The sequence below is a fragment of the Corvus moneduloides genome, chromosome 1, assembly GCF_009650955.1.
Source record: "Corvus moneduloides isolate bCorMon1 chromosome 1, bCorMon1.pri, whole genome shotgun sequence".
NCBI classification, from domain to species: Eukaryota; Metazoa; Chordata; class Aves; order Passeriformes; family Corvidae; genus Corvus; species Corvus moneduloides.
Genome location: NC_045476.1, coordinates 140243815 through 140263280, shown reverse-complemented (window position 1 = coordinate 140263280; position 19466 = coordinate 140243815). Strand labels below are relative to the sequence as shown.

General features: G+C 39.8%; 1 protein-coding gene and 1 long non-coding RNA gene across 3 annotated transcripts; one reads left to right on the top strand and one right to left on the bottom strand.

Moving 5' to 3' along the window:
* Positions 1–2033: 2033 nt before the first annotated feature.
* On the bottom strand, positions 2034–12237 carry OTUD6B (OTU deubiquitinase 6B). Of its 2 annotated transcripts, none has more exons than XM_032129058.1 (7): positions 12092–12237; positions 9754–9908; positions 8588–8683; positions 6894–7206; positions 5371–5432; positions 4626–4732; positions 2034–4130 (listed from the first exon to the last, which is right to left on the bottom strand). In XM_032129058.1, exons 1-7 carry the CDS (start codon positions 12180–12182, stop codon positions 4046–4048), a joined length of 909 nt encoding a protein of 302 aa, XP_031984949.1. In that variant the 5' UTR covers positions 12183–12237; the 3' UTR covers positions 2034–4045. The 2 variants fall into 2 exon arrangements, with proteins under 2 accessions (XP_031984949.1, XP_031984958.1); XM_032129067.1 differs by lacking the exon at positions 12092–12237 and adding an exon at positions 11859–12021 and having other exon boundaries at positions 3945–4130.
* Positions 12238–12249: 12 nt separating this feature from the next.
* LOC116453530 lies at positions 12250–18430 on the top strand. The gene is made up of 3 exons (XR_004243846.1): positions 12250–12521; positions 16157–16250; positions 16426–18430. It is a non-coding gene; the product is annotated as an uncharacterized LOC116453530 (long non-coding RNA).
* Positions 18431–19466: the final 1036 nt, after the last annotated feature.

Genomic DNA, 19466 nt, shown 5'->3' with positions numbered 1-19466 from the left:
TTAGCATTCTCACTGGAGCCAAGGAAAGTACAGAAAATGCCTTCTGTATTTCAGATCCTATTTTTAAGTTTGCTTATCTTCTTACATATTAAGTAATAAACACGGGCTGTTTGTCATTCATTATTACATCCCAGGAGATCTGCTGGGAGACAGAGGAGGGAAGGCTGTGTTTCAAGGACTAAAAATAGAAAGTTGTACTTGCAACAATTCCATGGCCTATGACAGATGACAGCCCAAAGTACCCAGATGATGCAGATGGGACATTCTGACATCCACTCTCACCAAAGCTTTCAGGCCATCTCTGAGACATTCATCATTGGCTCCTTTGCAGGAAGGCTGCTGCACCTCTGCAGATGCCACTGAGCCAGCACACCTCTGCAGTGTCTGAGCAGGACTCCCCTGAACACACCTCTCTTTGTGTGCACTGTGACTACGCGTATTTCCCACAAAAGGGACACTGCCTGCCTTCACTTGGTCACTGTCACATCACCGAATTCATAAGCTGCTGAAGGAGGAACTGGGTAAAATCCACAGCCCAAACTGCCAGAGGGAGTGCCCCTCCTGACCCCATTCAACCCTAAGGCCACCCGTGCATTTAGCTCCAGTAATTCCCACCGTTGTAATTCATAACTATGTTACACTCAAGCATAACACAGCAGAGGGGGAGCCACCATCCCACAAGCAGCAGATGTACCCAGTCACACTGCTGCCAGCACATCTTTCTCCTTGAGTTACAGTAGGAGCAGAGGGGATGTGTTCTGCATGCACCGAAAATTTCAGCACTGTTTTTTTTTTTCCTGGAGCCTATCACAGCCCCTGTTGAACTGCCTGTTAAAAAAGGGAGAAGAACAGACCATGGAGAGGAGGCAAAAAGTGCTCCTATTGACAATTTTGCCCTCAAAGCAAGCGGTTGTGAAACAAATTCCCTCTTCACTGTGTTTTACAGAATCACAGATAAGGGTTGGAAGGGACTTCTGGAAATCATCCAGTCCAACCGCCCTGCCAAGGCAGGGTCACCCAGAACAGGTGGGTTTTGAATGTCTCCAGAGAGAGAGACTCCACGACCTCTCTGGGCAGCCTGTTCCAGTGCTCCGCCACCCTCAACATAAGAAAAAGCTCTGGTTTTAGCTTCGGTGCAATATTTTAATATACATAAATAGAAGTTATGAGAATTGTACAAATGCACACAAGAGACATCACTGCTTCATTGCATTTTATATAATTTCCTTCTTTTAAAAGGTCCTTGAACTAATTTAGTATTTAAAGAATAAATTATTAAATGAATTAATTTACTATTTAAATCAATTATTACAGGTCTGCAGTCTCTCTGGCTGCCACCCACCTCTCACACCCTTTCTGGGGCTGCCTGCAGCCCACGCAACTGGACAGGAGAGCAGAGACCAGTGCAGAGTAAGTGAAGGGGACAAGGACAAGCACTAAACGCCACATGTGACCACTGTTTTCAACAACAAATACGTTCTTCCCTTTCAGAACATTGTACACAATTTATTTCAGACCACTAGACAGCTTCCCTCCTGTTCATGTGAGCATTCCTACTGGCAACTAATCTCAATTAATCTTTCAAAAGAATACCTGACAGTCCTTAAAAGAAACAGCAACTGAAGAAACTGAATTACAGACACAAGCAAGGAAAGCTACTGAAATACATACAAACTCAAAGTAAATAGTGTCACTCTGCAGAGAAACGTGTAATCTGACAAAGAAGTTAAATGCTTAATTGTGAAAAGACACCCTCTCAGTTCCACTTCATCATTTTTATGCATGGCAAAGTTCAACAGTATTTTCAAATACAGCTTTTCAGAAGAGCTCGAGTTTAACTGCTAAAATGCTGAGGATAAATTTTGTTCAGAAACAACTTGATTTCATATAGACTAAAGCTCTGTCTGCCTGAATACAGTCAGCTTTTGAGAATTCATATTACAGTAGGATCCTAAAAATTAAATGGATAAGCTTATTCATACTAGGAAATAAGGGAACTATTTGACTACAAAATAAAATTGACCACAACAAGATTTGCCACAAATAAACCAATTTATTACTTTTTGGCAAGTCCCATACAGAATGAGCAGGGATCTTTCACTCGCTGTATTAAATTATTTAACTTTATACAAACTGTAAACATCTTCAACATGACAAACTGTTGGTACAGACATTCCCCGATTCCAGCATCTTTTCTCTCTGTTAATCAAACAAAACTGAAATCCAAATAAACCAAAGAACTGCGGATTTATAAAATTCAGCATGTGCATTTTATATATCAATTCTAAGCAATGCAGAGAAGAATATTTATTATTCTTATTCTTTTTAGTGAAATTTGTAATGGTATTATGACTAGAAACATTTTTTTCCATGCTGTGGTAGCCTATTTTTTGTTTGAAATTAAAACCATCATTTTATATAATGAAGGTAGTAAACCAAATTTTACAGGAAGCCAGCTGATTTTGTGTATAAACCAGCTATATTTGTTATACTGTAACAGATAATTAAGAATGTAAAAACTCCTGATCTGGTTAATACTTTGTTTTCCTGGCAGGAACCAGCCCAAAGAACTGCTTGTTGAAAAAACCCTGCTGTAATTATCTGATTTTTTTTTTTCACCTCCTCTCTCTCTCAAAGTATTTTAAATCAGACATAATCTGCCCCATAAAGTGATCACTTCTCTCCCTCTTAAGTAAGAGCAGATTTTTCTAAGTTCCAGGAATGTCAGTCTGCAAGCTAGCTTTACTGAAGTACAAGATATGTACTGTTAGGTCATAATCCTCAAACCAGGGCAAAGTTGTTTAATCTTTTCATGAACCGCTTTTCTCCAAACCAACTCAGCAGCAGTAAAATACAGACAATTATTTTATTGACTAAGGCTTTAAAAAAAAATTTAAAAATCACTTCTCTTGTTAAAAAACATTTGCATTACAACTTTGGTTTCAGTATGCTCCTAATTTTTAAGTCACATTTACAGACAACAATCTACATTTCTAATGTAAAATGTCAAACCATATTAAAACCTTTCAAGTCTCCGTGCATCGTAAGAAGCAATTAAAATAAACAATTCTTTTCCAGATCACCTTTAGTTACTGACAAAACCCAAAGTAGTTATTTCTTCAGCTGTGTGCAACCAGCTGTTTTCAGCATTATAAAACATCACACTTTAGATGACAAAGTGCTTAGATCAGCAGATCCATAAATTATGAGTTCAGGTGAGTTTTACTACCTGAAGTGAAGACATTGAGGAGCCCTGTAAGATGATTGATTCACAAAAATGTACAGCTGAAAGACTATGGAGAATGAACAGTGAGGTTAACTTGCACTGACATTATAATGTACACTCATAAATAACAATGATCTTCCTGCACAATAGTCGAATTCCTACTGTCAACTGCAAAAAAAAAAAAACCTACATCAAACCTTGGTAAAAATCTTACATGAAAGTCTTAAAAAGATGGTGCAATTCCTTCAGCCAAGCAAGACATTCTGCTGCTGGATTTGCCTCCAGATCTTCTCTGCCCAAATAAAGAAGGGGATCAATACTACACTGTTAAAACTAGATCCTGATAAGACTATGTAGAGGATATTCCATCAACCAAAATACAATCAGCTATTTCAAATGCTTGAACTCTTCCATTATCATGAAAATCTGACAGAAATAATGGAACAGGAACCTTCACTAACCTTAATTTTTCAGCAGAAATGCAGACTAATCAAAACAAATTTTTACCACTTGGTATTTTCCCTGCAGCATGGGAGGAAGCTCTGTTAAAAAAAACCTGATCTATACAGCCACCATTCTACAGAAGATCTTCTAAACATAATTAATACCAACAAGTTCAAAATATTGTTGTGTGGTTTTGGTTTGGTTTGGTTTTAAATCAAGACCTATTTCTGATTTACAGTCAAACCTTGCAGGTTTGTTTTTTTTTTTTTTACTCTATAATCCATTCCATTTACTTTCCAGTCTTACTGGGAATTTCCTGGAGTCCAACACATCACAATGCAACCGTTATCCATGTGAATGCACAACTTTTGTATGCTAGCTGCTGTTTTCTGTAGCAGTGTCTGTTAGAACTTTTACAGAATTGTAATGTTCTCCTAATCCATAGGCATGCCTCATATACCTAAAAAAAAGTTACAGAAATAGCGTTCAGTTTAACAAGAAGTATACATCATGCCAAACAGTAACAGCACTGGAAGACAATTTAAACAAAGCCAAGTTTTAACAACAAAATATATAGCAACATTACACAGAAGAGTATTAAAGACAGTTTTTAATTCTGGTGACTTCCAGGCACAGTTTGACATATACTCTGAACAGGGAAAAAAGTTTCCTCCATCTTGTCTCATTGTCATTATTATTTTGTAATTATTTAACAAGTAAAATGACCTTGCAGCATTCTCTAAATCAGCGACTGATACACATCAGACATTGTCTAATTACAATTTCTCCACAGTGTGTCAATCACAAACAATTTCTGACCTGCACAACCATTATTCAAGCATTGTTTCAACGCCAGATACGTAACAGAGAGTAAAAGAGCAGGTGAGAATCAAAGCTGAGCCCTCTGTTACAGAAATAAGTGCGCTAAATTTAAGTGATAAAATGACATACTTACACAAGTGTTATTGGTTTGCCTGAATATTCTTCACCAACAATAATGGGAGGAGAATCCATTTGCACTACTTCAATAGGTGTTTGTAAAATGTGTGACAAAGCCCTTAGCTTTAAGGCAAAAATAATTTAGTAATAGGATTAAATACAATGTAGGCTGGAGACAGGAAAACTAGGCATTTAATTTTAGCAGACAGTTCAAGCATAACACTAGAAATATTTTCAGAAAATAAGCTTTAATAAAATAAGAAAAATTATTTTAACTTCTAAAACTTTAATTGAAAACAGATTGTCTTAAACTAATCATTGTTTAGAGAATACAACATTGGGCTACTTTCATTAATTTCCTAACTGTTCTTTCAAGAAAAATAAGACAAACTAAAATAAATATGTATTTTTTGAAGCTCAGGTTCTTGCTTACATGATAAAAACCTAACAATACTCTGCTCTAGGCATCTTTGCTACTATCTAAGTCTTCCCCCACTCATAGTGTCAGTCTTTCTAATTATATTTAAACCAAATTAATTCACTAACTTGCATGTTGTCAAATACATCAGAACAGTGGTGCACTATCAGAAAAGCTACTACTTTGGGAAAACAACTTATAACCACAGGAAGAAGTACTTAATAAGCTATTTATGACTATGTTCCCTTATGCCTTCAGGTATTCTTTCTAAAGAAGCCCTTTTTTAAGGTATATTCACCCAGTTCAGAATTTCACAAATAAAAATTATCAATACGATACTTACTTCCAGCTGACCACCCCATGCAGCTGTATTGGCTATATCATCACAGTATTTCTCAAATTCCTCTGCAGGGAAAGAAAAGACAACTTTTAGTACTTGTCTTTGAGAACAAGCAACTGAGGAAAAACACTGACTGTGCAATGAAGAACTAGAGCCAGAAAAGTACAAACACATTTTAAAGGAAAATATATATGTTCACTAAGAAAAGGAGAGAAAAACAGATGTGAAAAAAAACCCGAACTCATTCTGCTTTAAAAAGAAAATTTCAGACTGAGGAGAGGGATAAAAGAAGAGTATAAAAAGAAGTACAGTTAATACTTTAAATTTTTTATTCAGAGAACAGCAGGTAACAACAAACACGAAATTGCATACAGTTTTCTTCCTGTTCAGAGGATGTTCAGAAACTTCAGTAAAGAATGTGACAGTGAGTATTACATCTAGTTCTTATATTAGCCAGGTGTCAGGTATGTTTTAAAAATCTTGCAGTTGAATGCAGTTGAACAGTTGGCTGGGTTTTCTTTAAATTTCCGAATTAGCTGCCTTGTTTTTAGCATCCTGAAGTATTTATTACCAATAGTTTCTTTGTAAATAACCAAATAAAATCTTTTCAGATCATGTTCTACAGAACCCAAGTTTAAAATTTGTAAATTACAAACCCCCAAGCTTTTGAACCTTACAAACAAATTTTGAGAAAGAAGAATCCAGATTTTCTGAACGCTGCTCAGAATGACTTTTCATACATTTCCCTTATAACTGAAAACCGCAATTCCCTGCTGCTGTGCAGAATTTCATTGAGTATTCTCCTGGGACACATTTATCCTGTGATAACAATCTGTCAGCATGGGAAAGACAGCACCCAGTGACCACATGAAATCCACAGCAATGCCTATTAAACAAATGCAGCACTAAGTTAAGGAAATCTATGCTGTCATTTTTGTGGTGTTCCAGACATAATGAATTAATCAAGTATTGCTTAAGTAAGAGGCACATAAACTCTGTTTAACTACATTTACTCAACCTACACTGTTGCTCCACACTAAAACTCTTTATTAGTTTAGTCTATTTGTAAAAAACTGTTCCAAAATACCTTGCAGTGAAAAAACAAGGTAGAATAAGAAAATGCATCTATTCAAACTATTATAAAATAGATTTGCTTGTTTCACACCCATTTTAACAGCTTTCCTGTGTACATTGAAAACACCAATATAAGACTTGACAAAAAAATCACCCCAGCCTGGTAGACAAGCTGTTTATAATAACAAATCATATTCCCAGAATGAGTACACATCATCTAGTAACCAGCAAGTTCTGTTTTTTTAAAATGGGGAATAATGTTTCCTAGATTAATTTAAAAAAATATATATTAATTACAGAGATCTAAGTGTACCAAGTTTCATAGCAGACCAATAAAGTAACAATGTTACAAACACCTTAAAAGTCCCAATTCAGATGTAACTGAGACTTATCAGTGATTTATCAGGAACACTTAAAATAGTTCTTAAAATCTCATATGCTACAAGTCTTACCTCTGCTATACATGTCTCCAGTATTAGGGTTTGTCAGAAAAGGCAGGAAGTCATCGAAGTGACTTTGCATATACTGTGCTGTTTGGTTCCTCAGAGTTGCAACAGTCCAGGAATTTTGGTGATCCTTGAGCTGGTCTTCAATAGCTCTGTACATGCAATGGCCATCTGAAGGGATTTGTTTAATCTCCAAGTGCCTTGCTGCCAATAGGGAGGAAAGTTTCTGACTTTCAAGATGTCTAGCACCTGTTAAATTTTGTATCTCAGCTTCAGCTATTCTTTCTTCTCTTTCTTTCTCCAAAGCAGCTTTTTTCTCCTTAGATTAAAAACACACAAAAATTACATCAAATGTTAAATTTAGAATATGCCCATACAGCTCTTGGCTTAGTGCTTGCTTCTAACTCTTTCAGTGTTTTCTCAATACATTCTTACCTATGAAGTATTTGCCTGAATAAATACCAATTAGAGTCCTCCTAAACCCAAACTTTAGCAAATGCTAAGTGACCAATATATCCTAACTGCCTCTGACACCACACCCAAAACTATGGCAAGAGAAATCTTAATTATATCAACATGCAAAATAACACTTTACAACACTCATACAAAGGCTATTAATCATTGTCCTTTCTCCAGGATCACCTATTTCAACACTCAAGTATGGCAATTCTAATTAAACATCAGAAAATACTGCTCTTTTGTAAGAAGTGTGGGATCTACCACTTAAGCACATGATTGCATAATGGAGTTCATGCCATGAAACTGAAACTCCCTCAGGATATGTGTTCTACATCATAAAAGACTGCTCCTAACCTAAAGGATGGACAAGAATGCATGTAGAGAATATTAGAAGGGATGTAATAACACAAAAAAAATTACTTTCATAGAATGTTTCGTAAGTTTGTGCTGAAGTTAACAAGGGAGCAAGAGCCAAAGTAAATAAGCAAGTAAAAAAGGAAGCAGTACAGAGAATGATCTTTCCACTTTCATACTTAAAATTCATCACAAATCAAGACCAGACTGGTTTAGGCAATCAGAATACAGGAAAACTAGACCAGAGTTCCTGGTTTGCCTAGACATGGTGCCATGAATTATGAACATCCTTTTAACATGTTTGTAGTGACCATGTAACAGGGGATAAAATAGGCAGTAAAGCAGAGTTCCTCTGGCCCTGAGCCAATATTCATGAAGGTACAATGATAACGTTAATCCATCACAACATCTGATGTTTAACCAGATCTAAACCTAACAGACAGGACACTAGGTAGCGTTTCTTAACAACTCAATATTTTAAATTAATTTCTTCAGTATTGATGTTCTTTTGTTAAATGTGTAAAGTTCTACTAGTTGCGTATTTTCCACATAGTATTTTAATTCAATTACTTTACTTCTTTAATAGTATTTCTAGTGAAAGTCTTTCAAAAATCATTTGCTTTACATAATTTCTTTTTTTATGGCTCCCATTTCCTGACCTATTCTGATCCCCAGTTCATGGCTGAGGATAGATAAGTACAACTATTTATAAAATCCTTATATATTTCTAGGCAGCAGTTTAACAGATTTTCAAGGCACGCAGTAGGTACAGCATCAATACAGAATTAGCCAGGTAATGTCCCCTGTAAAATTGTTTAGCTTTGGCTATTACAGTTAAGTAATAATGTCATTCAGTTATTTGTAAAATGTTTAATGTGAAGTCATACCCGCCTCTTCTGTGCTTTTGATATTCGAGGATGCTGAATCTGCTGCTCTATTCCTTCAAGCTCTAAATTTGCAACCCCATCAGCTATGGAATCTGTCTAAAAAGGAAAAAAAAAAAAAAGTTAAATGTTCTTATTAGTATAAACAATAACTAAGACATGCATCTTCTGAAACAATTTAAAGTTCTCTTCCAGGATATTTTTATGAAGTTTAACCACAATGATCCATGTACAGCACAGAACCCATCAAAGCACTTCCCATCCCAAACTACTGCCTTGAATTTCATTACTTTTCTGTACTCCCAATAGAGTTATGAACTGTGCATCTCAAATTTAAGCTCTACGTTCTCTGTGAACACTGCTTACTGACTGAAAGGAAAAGCTTTCCCCACCATGCCAGCCACTGAGGTATCCAAACAGCCATTATCAAGTTCTGTGAAATTAAAGCAGAAGGGTCCACCCTCTATATCAAAGCATAACCACCAGTTGAAAAAGAGAGAGAGTTGAAACTTCTCAAGAAAAATTACAAACCTAACCCACTAACCATACGAGCTATACAAAAAAATCACTTACATTGACAAAATCACAAGACAAAACAAACTGGATGAGTCAAACACCTGCTGAAGGTCATGAATACTTGAATAGTCTATATAAGATAACCAGAGTGGCAATATAACAGTAACTTAAACAAATAACTCTCTAACATAACTGAGTTACTCATGTAGCCTTAAAGGCAACACCAAATACTACTTGGGGTGTTATACCTTTCCCCCTACTCTACATTTAATTTCTGTTACAGCTTGGCATTTGTGTAACAATTTTGCTTGTATGCCTCATCCATGGATTCAGTAACAAAGTAAGTCTTGCCATCAAATTTTGTCATGCTTTTGTAAATTTTTATTAAACCTGCTTTTGAAACACCTTTTACAGCAATTCTTTAAGCTCTCTCAACTGTGCTCAAGAGCAAAAATGCCCCACTGTTACATGCGCCTTCTAGCACTGCCCATTTACTGTAACAGCTAAAGCTTTCCTAAGTTGAAAAGAGTTACTAATATTGTGAAGAAAAGGATAACTACTTTGAAGTGTTATTTCATTATAATTTTTTAAAGTTAAAAAAGCCCTAACACAAACTGTACCTGTACAACTTCAGCTGAAGTTAGGGCACCTACCTTATTCTGTTCAGGTGAAGCTTCCTTCAGCTGCTTTAATTCTTCCTTGTGCTTCTGTTCAAGTTCTGCCTCTAGTTTGGCAACTTCATCTGCCAGCTGTTTTCGTCTCTTCTTATCATTCTTGGGAACAGCATTTTTCATGCCTTGAATTTTTGCTGTTAGACGAGCAGTGTAATAAAACGTTATTTTAAAATATAGATACTCTATGGTCATTGCAGAAGATGACTAGAAGTCACACAGAAAAACTAATTTACAAACATCAACAAATCAGTATAACAGCTATGAGACTGCCAGTTCTAATCCTCACATTTTGAAGTGGCTATATTTTTCCTTAGAAGATGCAAACTGACTTTTCTTTTCTTTCTTTCTCTGAAAAAGAGAAAAACTTATGTCAGGTTACTAATAAAAATACAAATGAACTTCATCCATGCAGCAGACCTTGGCCTGTTGCCTTTGAAAAGATTATGTGAGCATCAGAATCTCAAATCTCACAGGAAAGATGTGCAATATTTTAATCAGACAAGCAGCAGATTAAAATTAAACACTGAGTTTACCCATCCTTAAGACAAAGTTTCTAAAAGCAAAATGGGTATTCAAAACCAAATAAACCAAAAAATCTTAACTTGATTAAAGTTCGTAAGTATTTCTAGGCTGTAAGTCAATGCTTCATTTCTAAAATCACAGAATAGTTTGGTTAGAAACAGTGTCCAGAGGTTACTTAGTTCTACCTCCTGCTCAAAGTGTGGCTGAATTCAAAGCTGTACCAGGTTATGTTAATTCAGATGAAATTTATTCAGATGACTATGCAGTCTCCAGGGATGGGCATTCTGCAACCTTTCTGGGAAACTTTTTTACCAGTATTTAATGATTCTTGCTATGAAAATATTTTCCCTTACTCTTCCCATGAGGATTTTTCTTGTTACACTCTAGTCCATTCTGTGTCCTTTGATGAGTCTGGCTCCATCCATTACACAGTGGAAACTACAACCAGATTCCCCCAGAGTCTTCTTCTCTTGTGTTCTTAAAGGAACACTCCCGCTACCTCTGTCACTTCTGTACTCACTGTTTTGGAGTTACAGCAGCAATTATTTAACACCCTGCTTGCTATTCATCACCTGTGCTGTTTTCCTGTCCTTCCCCCTTGACTGACACAATTGAGCTGAAGATGATGGCAATGATAATGAAACTTTTCAAAGGGAGGCAAGAAGAATGCTCATACTGAAAGATTTATTTTAAGCATTCAGCCTCACAGATGAATAAGCTGAATATGACAGAAAAGCAGCTTTGTTCATTAAAATTAACATAATAGAGGAGAAGGGAATCCAGAACATAAAAGGCACATACAAATACACAGCAGAGAGTATGGGTGGTGGAAAGGGGGGGTGTGTATGGAGCCATGTGCCCCAGCCACCTAGACAATGCTTGATTCCCATCCCTCTTCAATTTCAACCAAATCTGACTGAGGAAAAGGCATCTCAAAACAGTAAGTTCCTATAGATTTAATGACAGTATGCAACCTGACTCCTTTCTTCTTTAACCCTCTGATAAAAAATTGCAGATGGGCCTATTTCATTACATGCCAAAAAAGTCAAACAAGGAAAAGGCCGTATCAATATACTAGCAATGATAAAAGCTTAACAAAAATGTTATAGTAACTATGAAACTCAACAGAATCCATCTATCAGACCTACTTCATTATATTAATATATAATAGGGTAGGTCAAATAGCGTAAAGTGTTTTAAGCTCCTATTAAGCACTTTAAGACCACACAGGTCTTTTACTACAGATACTTTATTATAGCTGGACAGGACATGAAAATTCGGTTCAGGTCAACTGCATTTTGAATAAAGAAACATAACGGGCTGGGCAGCAAGAGCCCCTATGCAGGCTTTTCAATCTAAAATGCCTTTTAAAAACACACCTTTTAACTTAAAACCAAAGTAACAAAACGCGAACATCACGCCAATGGCCCAGCGTTAAATCACAGCTCCCGCGCATCGCGCGGCTCCCAAGGCCACGGCAAGGCGAGCTCCGCAGGCCGCCCGCACGAGGGGCACTGCTGCCGGCAGCACAGCCCGGCTGCCGCACCGCTGCCCGCACGCACCATTTCGCTACCGCCGTCCTCGTCCCCCTGCGAGGGCACTGCCAGGGCTGCTCCCTCCTTCTCACAGCCGCCGCCGGCCCTCCCGCCCCTCCGAGCTACTCGCGCTGCCGAGCGGGGCTTCCTGCGAGGGAAGGCGGAGAAGGGACGCCGAGTCCAGCCGGCCCCGCGTGTCGCCGCCGCCGCTCCCCAGCCTTCTCCCCTCCCGCCCTGCGCCGGGCCGTGGCGCCCCTCACCCTGGAGCTCCCGCTTCTCCTTGCGCTGCCGCTTCACCAGCTGCTGCAGAGGACCCTCGGGCCCCGACTCTTCGTCCCCCAAGCCCTCCATGGGCGCCCGGAGCCGGCGGGCGCGGCTAACCCCCGACCCCGGCGGGAGGCGGGAGCTCGCTGCGCTTCCGCCAGCGCCGCCCCGCCTGGCACCGCCTCAGCCGCGGCGTGAGGGGCAGGAGCGGCCCGGGCCCGTGCCAGGTCGCGGGACCCTGGGCTACGGCCGTGGTACGGAAAGGAAGCGCTTGATTTGTTCTGGGGCTGTGAGCGCTTCTGTTCGCTGGTGTCTGCGGGGCTACTCGCTCCTGCCGTAATGTCCTGGTAAAGGACTTCTGTGGACAAGTCTGCACTAGGAAAAAGCCATACGTTTAGCTCGAGGAAGATCCTGTTAAGCAGGGAGGTGAGAAAGGAAACGGTTAGGGGTTTTACGCAATTACATTAAGAAAAATGTATCACATTAAGAAAAAAAGAATTATTTAACTTGTTCATTTCTGTGCAAAATACAGTGTGCTGCGTGTGCCAGTTTTTCTCATGAAGCTCAGAAACACCAGAAAGGCTCACGATTTTTAAAGTTGCGGTGCTTACTCCTCAAAAGGTGAAATATTTTTATTACAGTAGAAAGCCAGGCTTCGTGTTTGGGGTCAAATCAGCACCTCCAAGTGTGAACTACAAATTGTGTAGTGAGATACTTTTCTGTTCAGTGCAGGCGCCAATGCTATTTTGTGGAACATTCAGTTGATACGGGCAAAATATAACCTATAAAAGTTAATATTTTAATGGGGCATAAAATTACTTGAACTGGGCAAAAAGTGGTAATGGAACAGTGCGTTTGTCCTTAACAGTTAAGGTCATTGCTGTTACTAGTTTTACGTTTTTATGAACAGAATGTCTACAAGAATACATCCCTGGAGGTATTTAAAAAACAGTAAATATGTTTCTGAGAGACATGATTTCGTGATGGACTTGGCACTGCTGGGTTAACAGTTGGACATCATAAACATCTGTCCCAACCTAGATGATTCTGAGATTCTATGAAGTACAGTCTCAAATGTAAAGAAAGGACACGAGTTTAAAACAGAATCATAACATGATATATCAAACTCTCTTGCTGTATAAAACCACTATTTTTTTTGATCCCCTTTAAAATTATGTTGAAATGTAAATAATTTTCAGATTCATATGTCCATGCCTGAAAATGTAATTTTCATTTACTTCCACATGCTATTTCCATCTTGTTAGAATAAAAGACATCACAGACCAGCTAGGAAAAGAGGAGAGGGACAATTGGCTTTTAGCTAGGAAAATAGTGTAGCGCTGGAAAGTACTAGGGTGGCCTTGTAAGTATTCTGCAAATCCAGAGTAGGGACAAATCCATGTTGGATTTGGTTTGACTAACATATATGTGCTTTGTATCAGTTTGTCTATGGCATGTATGTGTCCACACCCTGTATCTATGTATGCATTATTTGTGTACGATGGGCAAAAAAAAAACCAGAGGGCAGAGCAAGTAGAGGAGAAAAGGGAAATTAGAGAAATCTGATGGCTGTTGCCTTGACAGGAAATGTCCAGGGAAGAAAATGAAAGAGAGGAAGACCAAATAACACTTAGCAGACCTAAACCAGAAAGCAGAAAGAGACAGAGAAGGAATGTGGAAATGTAGTGTTATTATTGTGGAAATTTAGGACACAGGCAAAGGGAATGGCCTTTCCAACCAAGTGGGGGAGTAATTGTGCAAGGATAGATAGTCACAATGACTAGAGCCAGCAATTCTACTGAATTTGAAGGAACAATACAAGTAGAAACATACAATTTGTGGAGAACACCTGGTCAACAGAGACATATAGTATGTGGGGAGTGGGTCTCATTGTTGGATTGCTGGTAGATACAGGAGCCACATTATCCCACTTAAACTTTGCCCCAAGAGGGTTAGTAACCACAAAGTATTCATACATTGAGGCACTGGGCAGGGAAAAATGTGAGTAAACCTGTATTAGCAATGATAGGAAATAAGAGTGTACAGGGAAGATTTATTTTTATTAGTAGAAGACTCCTCAGTGTGCTTGTTAGGGAGAGACCTTCTACAGGCCTTAGATGCAGAACTGCATTTGTCACCAGAAGGAATGGATTTAATAATGGCACTGAGGGTGATTACTGAGAGCTTCAAAAGTGAACAGAAGATACTAGAAATATTGAAAGCTGTATTATCAGAGTTCTGGGGTAAGACCACTACAGGTGGGGGACTGTTGGTTTCAGCACAGCCTGTACGCATTAAAACCAAGGCAGACGTGCTACCCTCTATGAGACAGTACCCTATTCCCCTGGAAGCTGGGAAAAAGTATCCAAAACCAGATAGACCAATACTTAGACAAAGGAATTTTAAAGTATGTGTGTCTGCATATATTGCCTGTAAACCAGAATAGGTTAGATGAAGACCCTGAGTACTTGTGCAGGATCTGTGGACAATTAACCAACATGCATTGACCCCTCACCCAGTGGTGCCAGGCCCCTTGACTATGCTTTTGCAAATACCACTTAAAGATGATATTTTATTGTAAATAATTTAACAGCTGGCTTTTTCAGCATCCCAATAGATGAAGGAAGTCAACCTTTGTTTGCCTTCAAACTGTACTGTTGACACAGTATGTTTTAGAGATGTAAAAAGAACATATAAGAGCAGAAAAGAGTATGCTCAATGGTATCAGCACATGCCATCTGAAATACAGGTATACAATATATAGCCTGGAGATGAAGTTTTAATTAAGGTATTCTCTAGAAAATCCAAGTTAGCACCTATTAATTTCCCATTTTTTGATTTTCTCTTTTTACCTTTTATTTTCTTCTTTGCTTCTGTTTCGTGAGTTCTTTTACCCAGAGTTTGAATTAAAATGCAGGAGACCGAGAGTTATTTTTGGACTTAGGTTTTATTATATCTTATCTATAGCACAGCTGCACAGAGTGTGCCTCCAAGTTAACAAGGTAGAAAATGTCCATGAGTTCTAACTTCCAAGGCTTTTTAAGGTCTAAATTACCCAACCAAGTAACTTGTTTTTATTTATAATCCAATAACTAACCATTTATGAACTGCACTGCCAGTTTTTTGGACCAATAACAGAACCCCTAGATTTGTGAGGAAGAAGGAGAAAGGAAGAAGAACTAACCCACACCCAAAATCCTCCATATTGTTACATATATCCCATAAACCTAATTTTTCTACATCTCTACATATTCCACTGTCCTGAGTTGCAGTGTATTCTATTACCATCCTCATGAGCTGTTGAAATCAGGTGGGGCAGTGTTTCCTTGCCTCCTCTCCCCAGACTATCTTACTGTTAATGGCCCATCATTGTCCTGCTGCATGACTCAGAGATAACTCCCTCTGGACTATCTTCTGTTAATGAGCCTAATCAACACTTGGCCTCATGACTCATTACCCCATTGTGAGATGCTCCACCCAGAGGGAGGAACCAAGCATTCCATCCTGGATATAATCTGAGATTCTGAGCATCAGAGAGAACCCTTTCCACTGGATTTCCAAAGGACAGGAGCTACACAGCCACCACTGGACTTCAGAGCAAGAGCACACCCTTTTTCTACAGGATCACTGCTTCAGAGGACTGCAGCTGCCATTCTACCAGACTGCTACCACCACCCTGATTAACAGGGTGTCTGGCTGTATCCTGACTCTGTCAGTTTAACCCAGTGTTTCCTGCCTTTATTTTTGGGCTTTTTTTTTCTTCCTTTTTTTTTTTTTCCCTATTAAATTGTTATTCTGACTTGGTGTCTCCCACTAGTTTGTTTTCAAACTAGTACATCCACCCAGTGATATAACTTTTAATTACACAGCAACAACCTCAGTGTTATCACACAATTTAGGAAGCCTTTCCCAAGGCTTCAGGTCAAATGCGGTGTGCTTCTGAGGATCACTGCCTGTCAGCACTGAAAGGCTGAAAACTTCAGAACTCAGGGCTCCAATAAGCACCAAAATGAGTTTCCTACTGTGTCCTTATTTTGCTGTTTAAAGTTTTGCTGTTTAAGTTTTAGGTAAGGAGGACTGGATACACTATTCTTACATCAAATGAAGAGTGGGCGATCAATCAGTTGAAAAGTAAAAGACTTCTGAGAATCCTAGGTGATTTTTATTTGTACTCATTTGAGTATTTGTGCACGGGAATCTATGAACTTGTACTCTGCCCTGTGGCAATCTTGTTAGCTTTTCATTCTGTTTGTTTCTTGTAATAATGTTGTATGTAAAGGCAGTGGTTAAATGCCTCGACAGTTTAGTCTTTTTTCTTTCAGTACATTAGCAGGAGGACTGTTGAGGAGTACACCCAGTTCAGATTGCTTGGTGTGTGACATGCTCACTGTGCCCTGGATGGCTGGAACCACAAGCAACGAGCCGTGAAGGAGCACTGACCTTTTCCCTGACAGAGGGCATGTGGACCTGCAACACCAGGCAGGCAGGGATGGTCAGTCACCCAGAGACTCTGCAGGACCCAGTGAACAATGAGAAGACCCCCAGACCAAAACCCACCATTGGAACAAGAGGTGCTTGAAGCATGGGTGCACAGACTGTGAGGGTATAAACCCCCAGGGATCTCTTTGTTGGGAGTCCCTCCCCAGAGGCACCCAGTTCTGTAAGTCGCTGCACCATGCTTAAATTACTTAAAGGACGTCTGGGACTCTGCTGTGGGAAACCTCGGGTCAAGCTGATGAGGGAAACTTAGGTCTGAGTCTGGGGTGTGCAGGGAGTCAAACAGGGCACCTGTGAGGTCGCTGGAGTTACTTGCTGCAAAGGGGCTTCTGTCCCAGCAGTCAAAACCAGGAGTGGTGCAAGTGGGACTCCCAGATTGCCATCAGAATGGTCAGATGGGAGAGTTTCCTTAACATATAACCTTCTACATTTCTGGGATTTTTTTTCAGAGCATTAGAAATTACAGCAAAGTAAAAAAAATCCTCTTTTTACCATACAAGACACTGGAATTAGATGTTCAGGCATATGACACACTCTGTCCTTCAAGCAGGCTGAGCTCTCCAGTGTTTTAGGGGACTACAGCCTTAAATCTTTCAGGAAAAAAAGTAGCAGATGTTCCTTTCCTCCAGCAGAACTATCCCTAGTCAAAGGGATCCAGTGAAGTCCCTGGACTGTTTTTAGTCCAGGCTTCTGCTATATCTTTAGCAGGAATCCAAAAGAATATAGAATAAATACCAACAACCAAATAAGTACCTCAAGTCACCAAATGGGAAGTGCTGAATTGATGAAGGTAGGTTGATTAAAGCTAGCCTCATTTGAACAACACTTGGTATAGCTGAACTCAAATTTACACAGGAGTGGAGATTTTAGTGCACACCAAGTATGAGGGAGTACATGTTTGAGAACAGCAGTGCCATGAATGCTGGGCAGGTCACGCTGCCCAGCCAGCTAATGATGAGTTTCCTCTGCTGCCATGAAACCTGGAATAAATGAAAGCTATTAAGAAGAGCACTTCCATTGTTAGCAGCAGGCCACAGGCTCAATGCCCCAGTTCTGGGCTGTGGCGCTTGTTATCAGCCTGTGGTGAGAGCCTGTCCTGGGAACTGGAGCTTTGTGCCAAGACGGCTGTTATGAACTGGAGTTTAATGTGGGACAACAACAAAGGCCTTGAAAATACTGAAAACAGACAACCCGACATTATAAAGTAACTGATATCAAATTACTGCTTGAAAAAAACACATCACAAGTTATGAAGATGACTGCTTTGAGCCTATCAAAGGGAAGCAAGCTGAGCTAGAGGATCAACCAAGCAGCAAGAGGAGGCATTTGCTGAGACTTGAGAAAATTACACTCTCTGGTATCGCCAAGTGTGAGTATGGCCTAGGGAGTGGAGACCAAAGGCTACTGGCTGATCAGAAATCCTCTTATAAAAGGAAAAAAATTCTGAATTTGGGGAAACTGCCATCATAGGGACCTGCAGTCAAGATGTCTCTGTGGGACTGCCAGGGCAGCATGTGTGCCACCTTCTCTCCCTGCCTGTTCCTGCCCCTGCTCCAGGGCCCCTGTTCCCTGCCTGCTCCCTGCCTGCTTGCACCAGGATCCCTGGTTGCTCAGGGGCCTCTTGACCTGCCAGCTCATTAGCATTTCCCCCCACACACAAATTCTGGTTTTCCTCTTTGATAGTCTTACAGCACCTAGCTTGAGCCTTCCTGCATGTAAGCTCAGGTTGTCTAGTTCCTGAGTAGAAAGGGTGGCTTAACAGATAAGGTCATATTGAAACATAATAGTTAGAAATTGAAAGGAAAAAAACAGAGAACTGAAATATGAGGTAACCAACTGTGAAGCACTTTATCTAGGATCTGATAGGTTTGCTGTCACACAAGTCTTTAAATCAAGACTGAAATACTTCCTATGGGTATGTGTTAGCTCAGACCTAAGTTATAGGCTTCATGCAAGCAGCATTTACTGACTTTCAGAATTCAAAGCAGTCTGACTGGATTACCATAACGGCCCTTTCTGGTATTAAAATTTATTACTTCATTAATCTGTTCTGTAGGAACTCAAGCCTCCCATTGAAATCAGTGATAGCTGTAAGATGCTCTGTACTAAGCACTGTCTGTCTTGCACACTGACAAAATTGAAACTTTTAGAATTAAGGGGTACTTCTGCAATGCTACTGAATATTGTCAAGTTAGTCACTGAAGTCAGTAACTTCACACCTGTGATATCAGCTGACTTGGACAGTGAATTAACCAGCTGCTGTGTCCACTTTCTTTCGTATTTCTCTTCTGGGGAGGAAAGCATGCATGGCTATTTAAAGTACTGCACTTTGACATCCTTTCTAGTAACGTTCTCCCAGTGGTGTCACAGTATTTAGTAACATCTGAACATCAGGAAGATAGTTTGTTCATTGATAAGTAAGCTGAGGTAGGACCCCTGGTACTTCTGTCACTCTCCTGTCGCAGTGTCCACTGCCCAAGCTATCTCCAGCAGTGTGCGGCAGGAGTGGGGAGCAGCTGGAGGCACGGAGCTTTAAAGCTGCTCCTCTGAAGCCTCTGCCCTACCTAGGGGAGCACAGGCTCCAGGCACTGTAGCAGTCAGCAGCCCTGGAGAAAGAGAGAGATAAAAAGTAGCGAGGAGGCTTGCCAGGGGCGGTAATCCAACTTTATTGGAGGGTATCCACAGAGGACAAGCCCAGAGCAGTTTTGGGCAACACCTTATAAGGGGAGGCATTACAATGGGGATGGCTTAACAGGGGACCAATAGGGATCTTTAGGGGAGGGATATGGACACGGATAGAGATTCACATAGGCCAATAGCCTTGAGGGGTGGAGGGAAAGGGATCACATGCCCCAATGGGGCGTGGAGGTCTAG